We start from the raw sequence: 15,928 nt of genomic DNA on the forward strand, positions 1-15,928 counted from the left end.
AGACAGGCCACGCGCAGACAGGCCACGCGCAGACAGGCGACAAGCAGACAGGCCACGCGCAGACAGGCCACGCGCAGACAGGCCACGCGCAGACAGGCGACAAGCAGACAGGCCACACGCAGACAGGCCACATGCAGACAGGCCACATGCAGACAGGCCACATGCAGACAGGCCACACGCAGACAGGCAGACAGGCCACACGCAGACAGGCCACGCGCAGACAGACTGACAGACTGTATATATCATGTATTTTCTTTTTTTAGCTTCGTCTTCAAAACATGTTGTCAAGTGTATCTGCATAGTCAGTGGTGTGTGTGTCACCATTGAGGCTCAGGCTGTGTTGGATGGTGTTGAGGGAGGGGGGCAGGACCAGCGGTCGGGGGGGGAGAGACTGCATGGACGCCCCCACACTGCGCTCCATGAACGGACCCTGCTGCTGAGGAGGACCCCCAAAATCATCTGGAGACCAACAAGAGACACAAAGACGTGAATGTTTCACCTGAGAGACCTGCAGGAGGGTTGTGAGACAGGAGGACAGACACTAACAGGAAGTGACAACACACAGAAGAAGAAGAAGAGGAAGAAGAAAAAGAAGAAGAAGAAGAAGAAGAAGAAAAGTACCGAGCAGACTGAGGCTCCGTCTGGGCGGGGGAGGAGGAGTTGGGGGGTGAAGAGAGTTCCCCCCTCTCCGAGAAATATCCACATCAACCAGAGACACCGTCTCACCTGGAGACACACAGACAGCCAGACAGACAGGTGTTGGAGCAGAGAGGTGAAAATGTTAGGGTTCAGTTGAACAGCAGAAGAAGAAGATCTGAAAACACAGAAGAAGAAACGTGGTTTTTATAAGAAGTCCAGAAGAAGACACAGCCACTCCAGGTAGATTCTCTGTCATGTGATTAGTGTATTTCTGCTGTTTACCTGCGGTCGCCGTGTCAACAGATAACATGGTGCAGTGATGAACCTTTAAAGACCTTTAGAGTCCATCTGAATACACAACAGTACTACAGTACTGTAGTGTATTCAGTACTGTAGTACTGCTACTGCAGTCTGATGGAAGTTTCATCCAAATGGAGCTCAAAGTTCAACTGAACTTCTAGAAACTCCTGAAAATAGATATGACATCATTAAAGAGCTCCAGTGGAAGCTCAGACGATGGAGAACCATGTGGAGGACCATGTGGAGAACCATGTGGAGAACCATGTGGAGAACATGATGGAAACATGACATCTGTGTTGTGATGAAGTTTACAGCCTCCTCATCGCTGTTTCCAGCTCTTCACTTTCAGTCTCAGCTTCATTTATTCAGTCTGTTTAAACAACTTTTACACAGGAAACACTTTGTTCACCTGTTTAGACTTTTATTTTGAATGTCTGCTGCTTCCTCTCAGGTAATGAATAAAGCAGGTGGAAGGAAACACTTCCTGACTGATGTTGGATCTTGTTTCTTTAATCTGACAGTTTATGGTTTTAGAGTTTACAGGATGGAACTACTTCTTCACAGCACAGTGTATCCATCCGCCCAGTACTTCACACTGATGGCGACCCAGCTGCCATGCAAGGTGCTGGCCTCCATCAGGAGCAACTCAGGGTTCAGAGTCTGGAGTCTTCCACATGAGAAAAACTGAACCTTCAAGGTGGATTTAACAGTTTTAAATAAACTGAACATAAACATGAAGCTGCAGCAGGTCAGAGAGTTGCTGCTGAGAGACAACCGGTCACACAAAGTCACCTCACCTGGTCTCACACACACACACACACACACACACACACAGGTGTGTTCTTACCAGTGAAAGCAGGAGTGAAGGGCACCGGAGAGAAGGCACTGTGAGGTCTGGACACCTGGAGCCTGATGAGACAAACACAGGATCATTAGAGAGTCTTCGTCGTCATCATCACCCGTTGCCTCCTGCATCTGGACTAATCAGAGCATCTGTTACTGAGATTCAGACCAGAGTCAAAGTCCTTTAATAACAATAATAAATAAATAAATAATAAATTAGTGATATTAACACACCAATCATTCATACTCCGGGGCAGGTTGTGTAGTGATGAAGTGAAGAAGTGAACCACCATCGTAACCCTGAAGTTACCTCGCTAACCTCAAGTACTGCTCTGTAGTGCAGTCCTGAGCTCTCTGACCTCCGACCTCAGCGCTCTGACCTCCGACCTCAGCGCTCTGACCTCCGACCTAAGCTCTCAGCCCTCTTACCTCCGTCCTCCGACCTCAGCGCTCTGACCTCCGTCCTCAGCTCTCAGCCCTCTTACCTCCGTCCTCAGCTCTCTGACCTCCGACCTCAGCGCTCTGACCTCCGACCTAAGCTCTCAGCCCTCTTACCTCCGTCCTCCGACCTCAGCGCTCTGACCTCCGTCCTCAGCTCTCAGCCCTCTTACCTCCGTCCTCAGCTCTCTGACCTCCGACCTAAGCTCTCAGCCCTCTTACCTCAGTCCTCTGACCTCTGCAGTATACTGATTTGTGACCATATAAACACACACTCACCGTGTGCTGATCACTTTTCGTCACCCAAACAGGAACAGAGCTGTTTCTAACCAATCACACGGAGAGTTGAACCATGACGGTGTGTTGATGACACACTTTGTGGATTAAAGTCCAACACAAAACAGACTCAGTGAGAATATCGACTACCATGAAACATGATGGTGATGACACGTTGAGCTTGACTGACACCTCCCTGCCTCCTATTACTGTCTTTGCACTTGGTGGGCGGGACAAATGACATTTTAATGGCTGCAGAAACTCGTGGTGTTGCTCCACCACATGATTCAGATAAAACTTCAACCACAACAAGACAAAACAGCTGACTGACTGTCAGGTGTTTCTGTTATTCTGTCCACCCTCTGTAAATCTAACAGTCAGCTGTCACAGTGTTGATCCACATCATGATCAGGTACAAACGGACTCCCGTCAGTATTCGTAATATGTGCATATGAATGTTGTCAGATTATTTTTTTCTTTTAATTGCTTATGACATCATAGTCTCACCTGTCAGACCCCCCCCCCCCCCCCCCACACACACACACACACACACACACCCACACTTCTACATCACTTTAATAAAATCTAAACACTGTTGCCATGGTTACCAGCTCGGTTTCATCAGAACAGCGTCTGAGCAGCGAGGATGCTCATCGTCATGACAACAGTTACAAAAAGTTCTCCAGGAGTCCTCTGAAGTTTGTTCTGCTGTTTTATTTTTAGATCAGTGTTAAATGCTGACCTGAGACCAGCTTTACAAACTGTAAGAGGGGTGATCTAAATAACAGGAACACCTTTTAGCACCACATCTTTAGCTTCATATGTCAGCTGGTTAATATTTAACCAACAGAGACTCAGTTTGACAAGTGCTTAAATCATTCTATTACTTTTCAGTTGATTGATAATCAATTCTACTTGACTATTTATCATTATCAAATATCTGCTGTTCAGTTCCAGAGTTCATGATTTGTAATTAATGAGCTTGTTTCTGTGATTGTCAGCTAATGTTTATGAAGTTTGTCGCGGCCTGAAGTCCTTTAAGGTGTTCCTGTTATTTTGTCCACTCCTCTGTTGTTGCTAAAGCTGGTCTCAGGTCAGTACTTAACTCTCTGATCTAAAACAAACTTCAGAGGACTGTCGTCATGGTGATCCGCATCCTGGAGACTCTAAAGCATCAATCGATCAATTAATCAAATATTAACCATCAATAGATCAGCTCCCCAGTCTTGTACCTGCTGCTGTCCTGCTCCGTGTTGCTGCAGGTGGACCCCCACACGTCCAGGAGACTCCCCCCGGACGAGGTGGACGATGCCAGCGAGGGCCTCTTGTCCAGCAGCCCCCCCGACCCTCCGCTGGAGCTCTTGGTTCTGAACAGCTTGCTGAGCCGGACCTTCAGGGACCCCCCTTTCCTCGACTTCCCCCGTGGTGTCTTCTCCCCCTCCCTCCCTCCTCCTCCTCCTCCCACCTCCCCCTCTAGGACAACCAGGGGAGAGGCACACCGCCCCACCCCACCCAAGGCCACGCCCAGTTTGGGGGTGGTTGCGCGGCTCTGGGGCTGAGATCGGGACTGGTGCTGATGCTGGGGCCGGGGGCTCGGGTCAGGGCTGGAGGACAGGAGAGGGTCAGCGGAGACTTGGAGGCCGCTAAGGGCTGCTGCAGCCTGAAGGGCCTGCGGGTGGACAGGGGGGTACAGGTAGGGAGTGGTGGTGCTGTTGATGGGGGGGAGGGACACCGCAGCACCAAGGACAGCCAACGATGAACGGCAGGTCTGATCGGTGCAGACCCCTGCCTCCTCTGCCAGTCTGTGGACCTGCCGCATCAGACCACTCAGAGTCCCACTGGAGAACACAGGCCCCGCACCCCCAGGTGTCCCACCGGCTCCCACCACCCTCTCCCCTTTTTCAGTGTCCCTTATGTCCCCTCCCTCCCCCAGCCTTCCCACCTCTTCAGACCCCAGACCTTCCAGAACCAGCAGGGCGTCGCTGGTCTCACTCGGGTCCTCGCCTGGCCCCATGCCCCCCGTCCCTGAGGCCAGCACACTGTGACAAGAGCATCGAGGCAGCGGGAGCACCAACTCCCCCCCCCCACATCCTCCGCCTCCCTCCCTCCCCTCACCCAGCTGGCCCAACCTCCGGGCCAGAGCCCAGACCGGGTCCTCACCCCCGGCGGAGCAGTTCTTCCTGGGCTCCAGCAAGCCCAGACGCAGGGCTTGGTCCAGCAGGCCCGGGGGCCATTTAGACAGTCGGTCTGTCAGCAGGCGGTGTCGATGGCACAGGACTGACCCGGACTCAGAGTCCAGAGCAGGGACGCCCTGCTGGGGGGTTTGGGATCCGTCAGACCCCTTGGACAGTCTGACAACCGGGTGCCACTGGAGGAGCTGTGGCTGCTGTGGCTGCAGATTTTCCTCTGCAGAGGGGATGCAGTGTGAGTTCTGGTCCTTCCCGCCTCCAGGCCCAGGGCCGGCTGTTGTGTTACCAGAACCGGTACCTGATCCAGGATCCAGCTGCTGTCTTTGTTTCTCTGCTTCCTCCTGGAGGAACCCTGGGGGCGGCTGCTCCAGTCCGCACTCCAGGATCCGGTCTCCGGACCGCAACAGGTTCTGAAAAACCATCAGCTGCGCCCTCGAGCCGTGCCCCCCCGAGCCGTGCTGCACCGGGAAGTCCACAAACCGCTGGGCCGCTACGGCAAAGTCCTCCGGCGGCGGAGGGGACAGCGGCGCCTCGGAGCCCGGCGGGGCCTGCGTCAACACCAACCCGCCGTCCAGCTCGCCTTTTCCGGGAAGCGGTGAGCTGTAGTGCGGGGAGGCCGAGCCGAGGCCTGCCGAGGGGCCGCTAGGGTCCAGATCAAACCCGCCGCTGATGCCGCCGCCGTGGTGACCCAGTACGGATTTAACGGGCCCGAACCCGCCGCCTCCGGACATCAGGTCCTCGGGCTCGTCCAGCCGGTCGTACTCCGCCGCGGACACGAGACGCATCAGGACGAAATCCGGAGACATTTCTTGTTGCGCGTCATTCATCATGACAGGCTAACAGGCTAACGTTAGCTCGCTCGGCTAAACGGGCTCCGCTCTTACATAACACCGATATAAATAAACAGCGGCGGAGCTAACGGCGGCTAGCTGCATCCTCCCCGCTAAGATAACCGGGCCGCCCGACAGAACCCCGACCGACAGCCATTTAAAGTCCGGACCGGTTCGAGGCGGTAACGGCTCCGCTGATCGCTGCTGAACGACGTCAAAACAAGAAAAGACATGAGAAACCCGCCCGGCGCTGCCGCTCGGTAACGTTAGCTAGCTGTTAGCCTCCTACCGACTCATCCTCCGGTGAGACAACACGGATGTGGTGATGATGGGGGGGCGCGCGGGGCGGCTGCGCTTCTGCGCAGCGGCGGCATCAATAATCGATCAGTGCTGATTGATAAACGGAGGCTCGGCACGCTTTAACAGGGGGACCCCGAAACCGGAACCTCCATCCACTGAACACTTCCCGGTACCGGAGAGCCTCCGTCACTACCGGAGGTCTCTCTACCTCCTCCGTGTGTGTGTGTGTGTGTAATACTATGAACATTATGAGATTAAACGAAATATTTTCGCTGACCAACAAATAAAACTTTCTTCATTCATTGTTTATTTATATTTTTATGTTATATTTTGGGTTGTTTTTTATTTTATACTTATTTGTGAGTTTAGTATTTTATCATTTTATTTCATGATTAGTTGTTTTTATTCTTTGAAAATGTGTTAGGTGTATTAGTTGTAACGTTTTACATTTTTAGTTTGTTGCTTTGATGAAGACCTACTCGAGTAAAGTAAAAGTACCTTTAAGTGCAGTACTCTCTCCAGGATGCTCGTCACCATGACAACAATCCTCTGAAGTTTTTTCTACTGTTTGTTTTTTGAGTTAAATACTGACCTGAGGCCAGCTTTAACAACATTAACTTTCCACCGCTGCCTGTAAATAAAACAGAAGAAGAAGAAAAGGACCATCCTGGTCTCTTGTGGTGACCCTCAGTGGGTCCCGACCCTCAGGTTGGGACCCCATTTAATTTGTGATGCCGTTCAACTTCCTATTATTATTTAAAATGGTACTCATGCATTTTCTCAAAACTATCGTTGGTACTTAAATTATTATAATTTCTGATTTTTATAATTTACATTTTAATGTTTTTTGTATTTTTATAGAGTTGTAAACAGGACATAAGCAAAGATGCAAGTTTATGGAGTAAACACACCAGATAGTTTCCTATACACTAGAAATGTCCCTTATGGGTTTCCGTAGTATTTTGAACATTTCAATAATAAAAACGACTGTTGGAAAGTAACAAATAAATCCTTAAAACAGAGTACAGGTGTTGTAGTTCCACCTGCGGCCACCAGGGGGAGGCTCATCTACGACACATTTATAATACTCTGCTCTGATTGGCTGATGAGAGGACAGATTAACATGGTCCGATAAACTTCTAACAAATGAGGATAAATCATGTTTATATTCCTCAAACAAAAAGTATTTTAGTAAAAGTTTTGGTCTTAAATCTGTTTATCTGCACAAACATAAATGTACTGAAGTAAAAAGTGCAGAAAATGGAAATACTCTAGTACCTCAAAGTACACTCCCGCCGCTGGTCGTCACCCCTGAACATGTATAAACAGAGTAGAGTTATAGAGACGCCGCATGACTACATTAGATCTAACTTCCACTTCCTCTCTGAGCCTTTTCACTTTTCTTTCCTATTTTATTTAAAATTTCACTTTAGTTTCATTTTCTATAATTTGTTTTTGAGATTTGTATTTTATTTTAATTCCTTTAAAAACAGTTTTTGTATTGCATTGAATTCTTTTGTAATGTTTTAAATTTTTCAGTCATTTGTCTTTTGCCCAACAAAAAGAAAGAAATCAAGGTGCACTTCCTGAAGTGTTCCAGAGCTTACAACTTCCTATTCAAGAATATGCAACATGTAAACATTAATAAAAATAAAACTGGCAACCTGCCTTTTCTTTGTCATCTGGCTAAAGACATTTAGAGCATCAACCTCTTAACAGCTGCAACGACTCATCAAATAAAATAACTGACTCTCCATCACGTTCGTATGAGAAGATGATCAGCAAAACACCTGAAGACGGCTGAGAGACTTCGTTCAGACAGGAACAGTTTAGTCTCTCAGGTGTCTTTCTGTTCTGTGTCGTCAGAAGAAGCAGCAGCAGCACGGTCAGTACAATATAGACTTTATTAGTTCACTAAAGTTGAATATGAAATAAAAAGCAGATTGGCTTTAAATGATTCACAATTCAGTAATAATCTTGTTGCCAGGTTCATCATGTCAACAGGAAGTACGTCCTCCCTACGGCTGCCGCACCTCTACAAAATAAAAGCCCTCCGAGGCTGGAAACACTTCACTTTCAAATCAAAGAAAATCATTTGTGAACTTTATTTCCTGATGAGAAAGACCTTTCACTCGTGTTTTGCTGAAGGAAGTCATTCTGTCTGATGATTATCGTTAGTGACAGAAAGTGAAGCGAGGCAGGCAGACGGCACTGAGCGCTCGCAGCTCAGTCGTGATTTTCACACCAACTACAAACTCAAAGTCCCAACAAAACTCCCCGTCAGCGAAGAGCTGAGCTGCTGTTACCGCACAGGCCAAGTGGGTTAAAAAAACAAAACAAAAATGGTGGTTCTTTGTGGCGTTGCGTAAACAAACCGTCAGTGGGAGACGGCCACCGAACTCAAGAGCCAAAGTTCAGCTTCCAATCAGCAGAGTCCAAAACATTTCATCAGTCCAGGAGTCCGACAGACGAGAAAAAAAAAGACCGAAATCACCAGAACTGCTTGGGGAATGTTTCATATCATTTTATTGTTTTTTTTTTAAACTTTATTTTCATCATAGCAATGGAAAAATATAACCTTATACAAACGTCTTCAATTCTCTGAATTTTTTTTTTTTTTAAACAAGCAAAAATGGTGAGTGACCCTTTCCCAAACCAAGTGCAGCGGGGAAATAAAAACTGAAACGCTTCACCAGCAGCTCACAACTCTTCAGGCCGAGCTCTTTCAGCTTCGCCCGTTTTACTTTCCGATCAACTATTTCCATTTGGCACTCGCTCCTCTGAGGATTCCTCGTCGAGTTTTACTTTTACTTTGTAGGAATTTAGTGCTACTGTTTGGATAAGAGCGTCGAACACCGACAGGTGGAGGTGTTCGTGTCCGTCAGGTCTCCTTCGCTGTTTTAGTGCTCGGAAGAAGAAGAAGAAGAAGAAGAAAAATAAGAGCAACAAAAATCTGAAGTTTTCCACAGAAGTCCACAAAGTCCGCTCGATTTTTTATCTTAGATTCCACAAAAGTCTTTTATTTTTATATTTCCCCGCCTCCCCCCCCTCCCCCGGGTCCAGGGGCGGCGGCTCGGTGACGTCATCGCGATGTCGTAGGAGAGCCCGGCTACAGCGAGAGAGGTGGATTGTGGGAGGAAGGGGGGAGGGCTCAAAGGCGAGTTTGTTTGTTTTGATTTAGGGATGGGAGGAGGGGGAGTCAGAGTCCAGTCCACAGGTCGTCCAGGAGGAGGGGGGGAGGTTTGTGGGTGGGTGGGGGGGGGGGGTCGTAGCCTGCTGGAACTGAAGGTGGTGTGATGTCATCATCTTGCACTCACTCACGTCTCTCTCACACACTCACACACACTCATCTCACTTCATCTCACTTCATCTCACTTCATCTCACTTCATCTCACTTCATCTCACTTCATCTCACTTCACTTCTGCTTCGACCGGACGCTCCCGACAAAGACAGAAGAGTTAATTCCAGTGGGGCAGTTTGTCCTCATTGTTCACTGATGTCGATCTCTCTCAAATCTCTCTCTATTCTCCAACCAGCAAGAATCTGAAAGAAGAAGACGCAGTCAGCAGGAGGACCACGGACAGGAAACAGGTCCACGCTCACACAAACCTTTACAAAATTAATATTAATAATAAAAAATAATACTAACGAGGAGCATCCTTTCTCTTCACAGACCAAAACAAAGTGAGTCAACAAAGCAGGAAGTGAAAGAAAGGTTGTAAATCTAACACGTGTTCATCCCTCCAGTCCAGTCCCACAGACTCGTGGAGGTGTAACTCCAGTCTAACACCTTCATGTTAAACCTGTGAGTGAGTGAGTGAGTGAGTGAGTGAGAGAGTGAGTGAGAGAGATCTGACCAGGCCTGGCTCTTGAGCTTGCGGAGCTCCTTGGTGGCCCAGGTGGCCAGCGTCTTGGTCTTGATGGTTTTGGAGCGTCGACCCTCCGTCAGCAGATCATTGATGAGTGGACGAACCTCCACCAGCTTCATCACGTCTTTACCAAACGCCGTGCACAGGTCACTGTCCGCACACACACACACACACACACACACACACACACACACACACACACACACACACACACACACACAAAACAGATGTCAACAACAAACTGCACTACTGAGGCTTTTAATGTGAAAGAACTGAGACTCAAGAAAACAGGAAGCTGAAACAAAATGTCGGAGAATCATTTTACCCAGAAATCAAATAGAAATCGATCAGGCCTTTATTAAAGAAACAGTTTCGTCTCATTCGGTTTCACTTGATTTTAAGAAGATGCTAAAATCTGTTGATCATCTTCTCACTTCATCGATCAATCGCTTTGATTTCACTTTTAGAAAGATTAAATTCAGCGACTCACTTCCTGCTGTTTGACTCCTTACTGTGTTTTGATTGGTTGATACATCAGCCCCCCCCCCCCAAACCCACCCCTCCTCACCCAATGAGTCCAGCAGCGTTGGCCACCACTCCATCAGAGTGATCTTCATCCTCAGCTATGTGATGGATGAAAGAGAGGATGAACTCCACCCGAGGCTGAACCAACATCACATCAGCTACGGGGGGGGTGAAGGAAAGCAGACAGGAGGTGAGGAGGAGGAGAACAAACATTAGATTAAAACAAACGGTAGTTTTAAAAGTCATCGTCTGTTTGTTGGGTCTCGCAAAACCAGGAAGCCTTTAAAGTTTCGGCTTCAGCCGGAAGCTTTCTGGGTGAAAAAGACCCTAATTTATCTGCGACGTCGTAAAATCCTCCTGACTCACTGCAGACAGGAGGAGGAACCGACGTCACCTGACTGTGTGGTCATGTGATCGGACTGTTGCTGCTCTTACGGTGTACGTTTTCCTGGTCCCCCTTCAGGCCCTGGATGATCCCGGTGTAAGCCTCCAGACAGCCCTCCCTTAACTCATTCAGGTAGTCCACCATGTCGTAGTCCGTCTACACTCACACACACACACACACACACACACACACACACACACACACACACACACACACACACACACACACACACACACTGAAAGACCTGCAGACACAACTTTGTGAAATGATGAAGTTTTTGTCCTCAGTCATGACCCCCCCGTGTACCTTGTCCACCTGAGCCTGTGAGGCCTGCTGCAGGGTGTCCAGGACAATGTCCAGGTATTTCTTAAACTCTCCTCCGATGGCCAGAGCAATGTCACCGAACGCCGAGAGGATCTGAGGCTTCACCGACCGATGGACGTTCTCGTTCTGAACACAGAGACAGAGTCCACGTTAGACCAGCTGGACAAGACTCAGGTTTACAGCCACACTAGCAGCTCGGAAACTGGAGGTATTTTCTTGATTAATCAATCAAGCGTCAGGTCTCTAAAAGAGAACGTCTGTAAAGGTCTTGTTGAATCCTGGTGGTGGAGAACCTTCCTTTCATCTTAGTTTGAGAGTGTCGACAGAGACACTACAGAACCTTTACAGATTCAGACAAAGATATTCATGTATTTTAGTCTCAGTTTTATTTACGTGTGGAGGACAGTTTGAAGTGACAGTAACTGGGTTCATACAGGTTCTCCAACGTCCACAGTAACCTCTGTTCTGTCCCATATTTACCCCAACAAGGACAGTGGTATTCAACTAAAATTCCAGGTCCAGTTAGAGAAAACGTCCTCAAGCAAAGGTCCGGAACATCATAATGTCTAACTTGCGTTGTGATTTACTGTGGTATATATTGAAGTAGCCTAGTAGTTGTATCAACGTCTGCATGTGATCAACAACTGTCAAATCTAATAAAGAAAGTACAATTCAAAAATATTGACAATATTTATTGTCACTTAACATTGAACTATACAGATATATAATACTATAGATCTGTATAATGTCCTTCTCTCATTAAGTAAAAGAAGGGCTGCATTTAAAAATTGTGCATCTTAAAATAAAGTGCTTAATTTTAGAAAAACTAAAATAAAGTGTAGCAGCAGCTTGGGTTTCCCTTTTTCTTTGTTAACTGTTTCACATCTTCACAGTCTCTCCCTGTCGTTCACTCATCTTATCATCTGTCTCTCGCCTCTCTCGTCTGTCTGTATTCAGAGTCGCAGTGTTTATCGCCTGGAATGCACAGATTTGATTGGCTGAGTAGCGTCACGTGGGCTGGCGTAACTCGTATGCAATTGGTCTGTGAGTTTCCTGATCCGTTGAACCAGCGCCGTAAAGACTAGAAAAGCTGCGCCGGTTAAAATGGAAGCGCCCCATCAAAATTTAAAATCCCTTAATAATTTATTGATTATAGGTCCAGGTCCGTATAGGACGGCGTCTGGGTCCGGACTCGGACCACGGTCCGCCTGTTAGTGACCCATGAACTAGGAGGTGTGTGGAGGTCTCAGATTAACGTGGCCTGTCGTACATCACAGGTCAACCACAAAGTCAATCAATGAGTGAATGTTCAGGACAGTGAAGGTACAGACGAGAGGATGAAGGGGAGACAGTAAAGACAGAGACAGCACTTCCTCCTCTTCCTCACCCCCAGGTTCTCCAGCAGCAGCTGCATGATCTCGTCACAGTAAGGCAGGATGTTGGACATCAGGGCTCTGCACAGGTCGCACACCAGACCCACCGCCGCCAGGCACACCTGCAACATCATCATCACCAGCATCATCACCAGCGCTCCTGAGCTCTTGAACGCAGACTCACAGCTGTCTGATTATAATATTGACATGAATGAAACCGACGAAGGTGAAGCTGCAGGAAGGTCAGCGGAGTGATGAAGGTGTCACAGCCCAGATTGTGTATTTGGCTGTAAGTGTTCGGAGACTGATCCGTGTTTATTCAAGTGAAGTTTAAGACTTTTAGAAGACATTAATAAAGAAACGTAACCCTCTGATGATATTAACCCTTTAAAACCTAAACCTGGCTGTAAAGCGCAACGTCTCAGCTTTCAGAAACCATTGGAATTTTTCCGATAGTGCAAACCGTGACGTAATTATGGTAATCCAAAGTGCGCTTGCATGGGGTTAATGGAAGCAAACAGCAGTGATGATGAAACCATTTAGTGGCATTTATATATCACATTTACTGGCAACAACTATTTCTAATATCAGTGATTAATCATTAAACAGGACCTGGATCAGTAAAATCCAAAAAGGTCATCTGACTCCATCTCTTCCTGCAACTACATAAAAACTGACGTAGAAATGAATGAGTCCATGTCGTTGAGTCCGCCGACACCCCAATTAATACGTTTATTAAGATCTGATCCCGATGCAGCAGAACAGAGATAATGTCACACTTATTAATACGAGGTGTAAATATTAAAGCCCGTGGATCAGATTGTATTATCAGATACAGATCACATGACCACACCAGGAAGAGGAGGCGGGGCCAAACTGTCAGGGACAGTCAGTCGTACCTGATACTCAGCGTAGTTCTTCAGTCCGATACCCAGGAAAGGCTTGAAGGCATCCATGTATTTCTGGAAGTCGCTGCCCAGAACTGAAACACACAGAAGCAGTCACACAACCCCACTCTCCTTATATATGAGAGAGAGAGAGAGAGAGAGAGAGAGAGAGAGAGAGAGAGAGAGAGAGAGAGAGAGAGAGAGAGAGAGTGTGTACCTTCGACCAGCGTGGACACGGCCATCAGAGCGTCCTCCTGAACTCCTCCGGAGCCGGCGGTGCTCTGAAACATCCTCAGCAGAGACGCCATCACCACGTCTGAGATCTGTAGGGCATCCTGATGCTGCACCTTACGCAGGACGTTCTGCAACAACACAGACAGGAAACAGTACGCAACACTTGTCACAATAAGAGCATGAAAGCCTTTGACTTTACCAAAGAAAGAGTGTGTTTTGATTGACAGCTCAGGTGTGTCGTCTCACCTGTAGAGTGGCACACAGCAGCGACTGCAGGTCGTTGAACTGGATTCTGTCGGAGGTGCTCTGGATGTGAGACTGGGGACACACCGGAAGTGACATCAGTACACAGGAATATTATTAATATTTATCTTATTTATTGAAGTAAGTTTGGAAAAACTCCCGACTGCACTGTAACTGTTCGATTCTCATTATTTTCCTCTTCTTTGTGTTCTTAAATATGCTGACTACAACTGGGCTGAAATGAACCAACAGAAAGTGACTGGATTTAATGCGAGTTCACTGCAGCAAAGACAGAAAACCTAAAGCCACTGAAACGTGTGTGCCCCCCCCCCCCCCGGGGGCCTCACCTCCATCTGTAGGACCCGCTGCAGTCTCTCCATGATGACCAGAGTGGTTTTCTGGACCGCAGGGTAACAGTCCTTGGCGCTGTTCTTGACAATCTCCATCAGAGCCTCGTAGGCAGCAGAGCGCAGGTTGTTCTGGTGGCCGTCGGGTCTGCAGACGAAACATCAGGATGAAGCTTCACTTCCATATTAAAGGCTCCCACGCTCAGTCCATCGATCTACTGTCTACAGCAGACAGCCTGCTTCATAGGGCCGATGCCAGGAGAGAGAGTGTGTGTGTGTGAGTGTGTCTTTGCGCGTGTCTCTGCTTCTGTGTGTCTGTCTCTGTGCGTGTGTCTCTGCTTCTGTGTGTCTCTGTGTGTGCCTGTCTCTGAGTGTGTGCACGTGTGCGTCTGTCTGCATGTGTCTGTCTGTCTGTCTGTCTGTCTCTGTCTGTCTGTCTGCGTGTGTGTGTTACTGTCACAGTGGTCCTCATCTTAGAGCCAAAACAACAACCAAACACCCTGAAACAAGTGACGACTTGTCTTTGTATTAATTGTCCTGTAGCAGCGTCTCCCATCAGCCCACCCATCTCCCCTCTCTACCTGTCTGTGGTCTCCAGGAGTTTCTGGACGATGATTTCAAAGGACGAAGACAGACAGTAGGTGCTGGGTTCCTCCTGGTCCTCTGCAGCATCTGTGGCTTCATATGCTGCCTCAGCTAGAGAGGAGAAGGCCTGAGGGGACGAGACAAGAGACAAAGACATTTCTACCACATAGTTCCAGGAACTAAAGGAGCCCCGAAGGACCAAACTCTGGAACTAATGGTCTGTTTCCGCCACAGGAACTCTTCCAGGGACCCAGGGACCATTTCAGGTACCCAACCTGCATTTTCAACCATTAAATTCATGTTTGTTCCTGGACATTTAATTCCCAGCTCAGTGCTTTCTGTCAATTGATAACATCGGAACTGTTACCCTCAACTTTCATTTTGCTTCTGCATTTGACCTGCGTGTGTACGTACTGCACATATTTCTTTGTTTTATTGCCTTTTTCCTCAAACAGTTCTATGAACTGTGGAGCAGAAACATCTGACAAACATCTGACAAACCAGCAAGAGCAGGTAAACCAGGTTCCAGAGTTCCTACAAAGGCTTCAGGTTAGTGATCTGCTGCTGTTCACACATCAGTTTGTTTCTGTCTACAGGAAACAGAAACTCTTCTGATCCAGATCACTGGACATCAAGACTGAGGGTCTCATTTATTGATTACATTCAGTTAACCCTTCACACGTCAGACCCCACAGCTCACCCAGCAGACATTGGAGGCCACTCTGGGCTCGGCCCCCAGGCCCTCAATCAGACACTGCAGCAGGGGGGCCAGGTAGAGCTCGTTGATGGCGGCTTCAGGCAGCAGCTCACAGATTCTTCCTACTGTCCACGCTGTGGTGTCCCTCACCACCACGCTGGGGTCTTTCATCAGCTCGATCAGAGTCGGCATAGCCTGCGGGGGGGGGGGGGGGGGGGGCATGAAGATGAGGGAGAAGGATCTAGTACCATCTAGTTCTACATTCTCTACAGAACCTCATTTATAAGGCTGTATGACGAGGGTTTGAGTCAGTCAGCCAGTCAGTCAGTGACCGACCTGCCAGTCACTCAGTCAGTCAGTCAGTGACCGACCTGCCAGTCAGTCAGTCAGTGACCGCCCGATCACTCAGTCAGTCAGTGACCGCCCTGCTGGTTGGTCAGTCAGTCAGTCAGTGACCGCCCTGCCGGTCAGTCAGTCAGTGACCGCCCTGCCAGTCAGTCAGTCAGTAACCGCCCTGCCGGTCAGTCAGTCGTCAGTGACAGACCTGTATGACGAGGGGTTTGAGCTGGTTGAGTTCAGGTCCTTCCAGGATTGATCCGAAGGCCATGACCGAGGCGTCTCTGTAGCGCCAGTCGGGGTGTTT

The 15,928-nt window shown here is 48.3% G+C and overlaps 2 protein-coding genes and 1 non-coding gene across 3 annotated transcripts in view; all 3 read right to left on the reverse strand.

Moving 5' to 3' along the window:
• Positions 1 to 5,512, reverse strand: part of LOC139307194 (suppressor of cytokine signaling 7-like) — a 12,254-nt gene extending 6,742 nt beyond the window's left edge. Inside the window, exons 1-5 of the mRNA XM_070931056.1 lie at positions 4,214 to 5,512; positions 3,729 to 4,117; positions 1,787 to 1,848; positions 622 to 726; positions 322 to 459 (exon numbers count right to left, since the gene is read on the reverse strand). Of these exons, the coding sequence (XP_070787157.1) occupies positions 322 to 459; positions 622 to 726; positions 1,787 to 1,848; positions 3,729 to 4,117; positions 4,214 to 5,512 (1,993 nt within the window). The remainder of the gene's footprint in view (positions 1 to 321; positions 460 to 621; positions 727 to 1,786; positions 1,849 to 3,728; positions 4,118 to 4,213) is intronic.
• Positions 5,513 to 7,700: 2,188 nt separating this feature from the next.
• Positions 7,701 to 15,922, reverse strand: LOC139307192 (importin subunit beta-1-like). Its single transcript, XM_070931055.1, has 13 exons — positions 15,830 to 15,922; positions 15,289 to 15,480; positions 14,585 to 14,715; positions 14,004 to 14,151; positions 13,660 to 13,731; positions 13,397 to 13,541; positions 13,192 to 13,274; positions 12,307 to 12,414; positions 10,902 to 11,045; positions 10,646 to 10,751; positions 10,254 to 10,368; positions 9,674 to 9,835; positions 7,701 to 9,359 (listed from the first exon to the last, which is right to left on the reverse strand). Coding segments are annotated over exons 1-13 (1,470 nt in total). The 5' UTR covers positions 15,893 to 15,922; the 3' UTR covers positions 7,701 to 9,358.
• LOC139307195 (small nucleolar RNA SNORA79) lies at positions 10,462 to 10,603 on the reverse strand. The gene has a single exon (XR_011599593.1). It is a non-coding gene; the product is annotated as a small nucleolar RNA SNORA79 (small nucleolar RNA).
• Positions 15,923 to 15,928: the final 6 nt, after the last annotated feature.

This window comes from Enoplosus armatus, unplaced genomic scaffold (assembly GCF_043641665.1).
Source record: "Enoplosus armatus isolate fEnoArm2 unplaced genomic scaffold, fEnoArm2.hap1 Scaffold_103, whole genome shotgun sequence".
NCBI lineage: Eukaryota > Metazoa > Chordata > Actinopteri > Centrarchiformes > Enoplosidae > Enoplosus > Enoplosus armatus.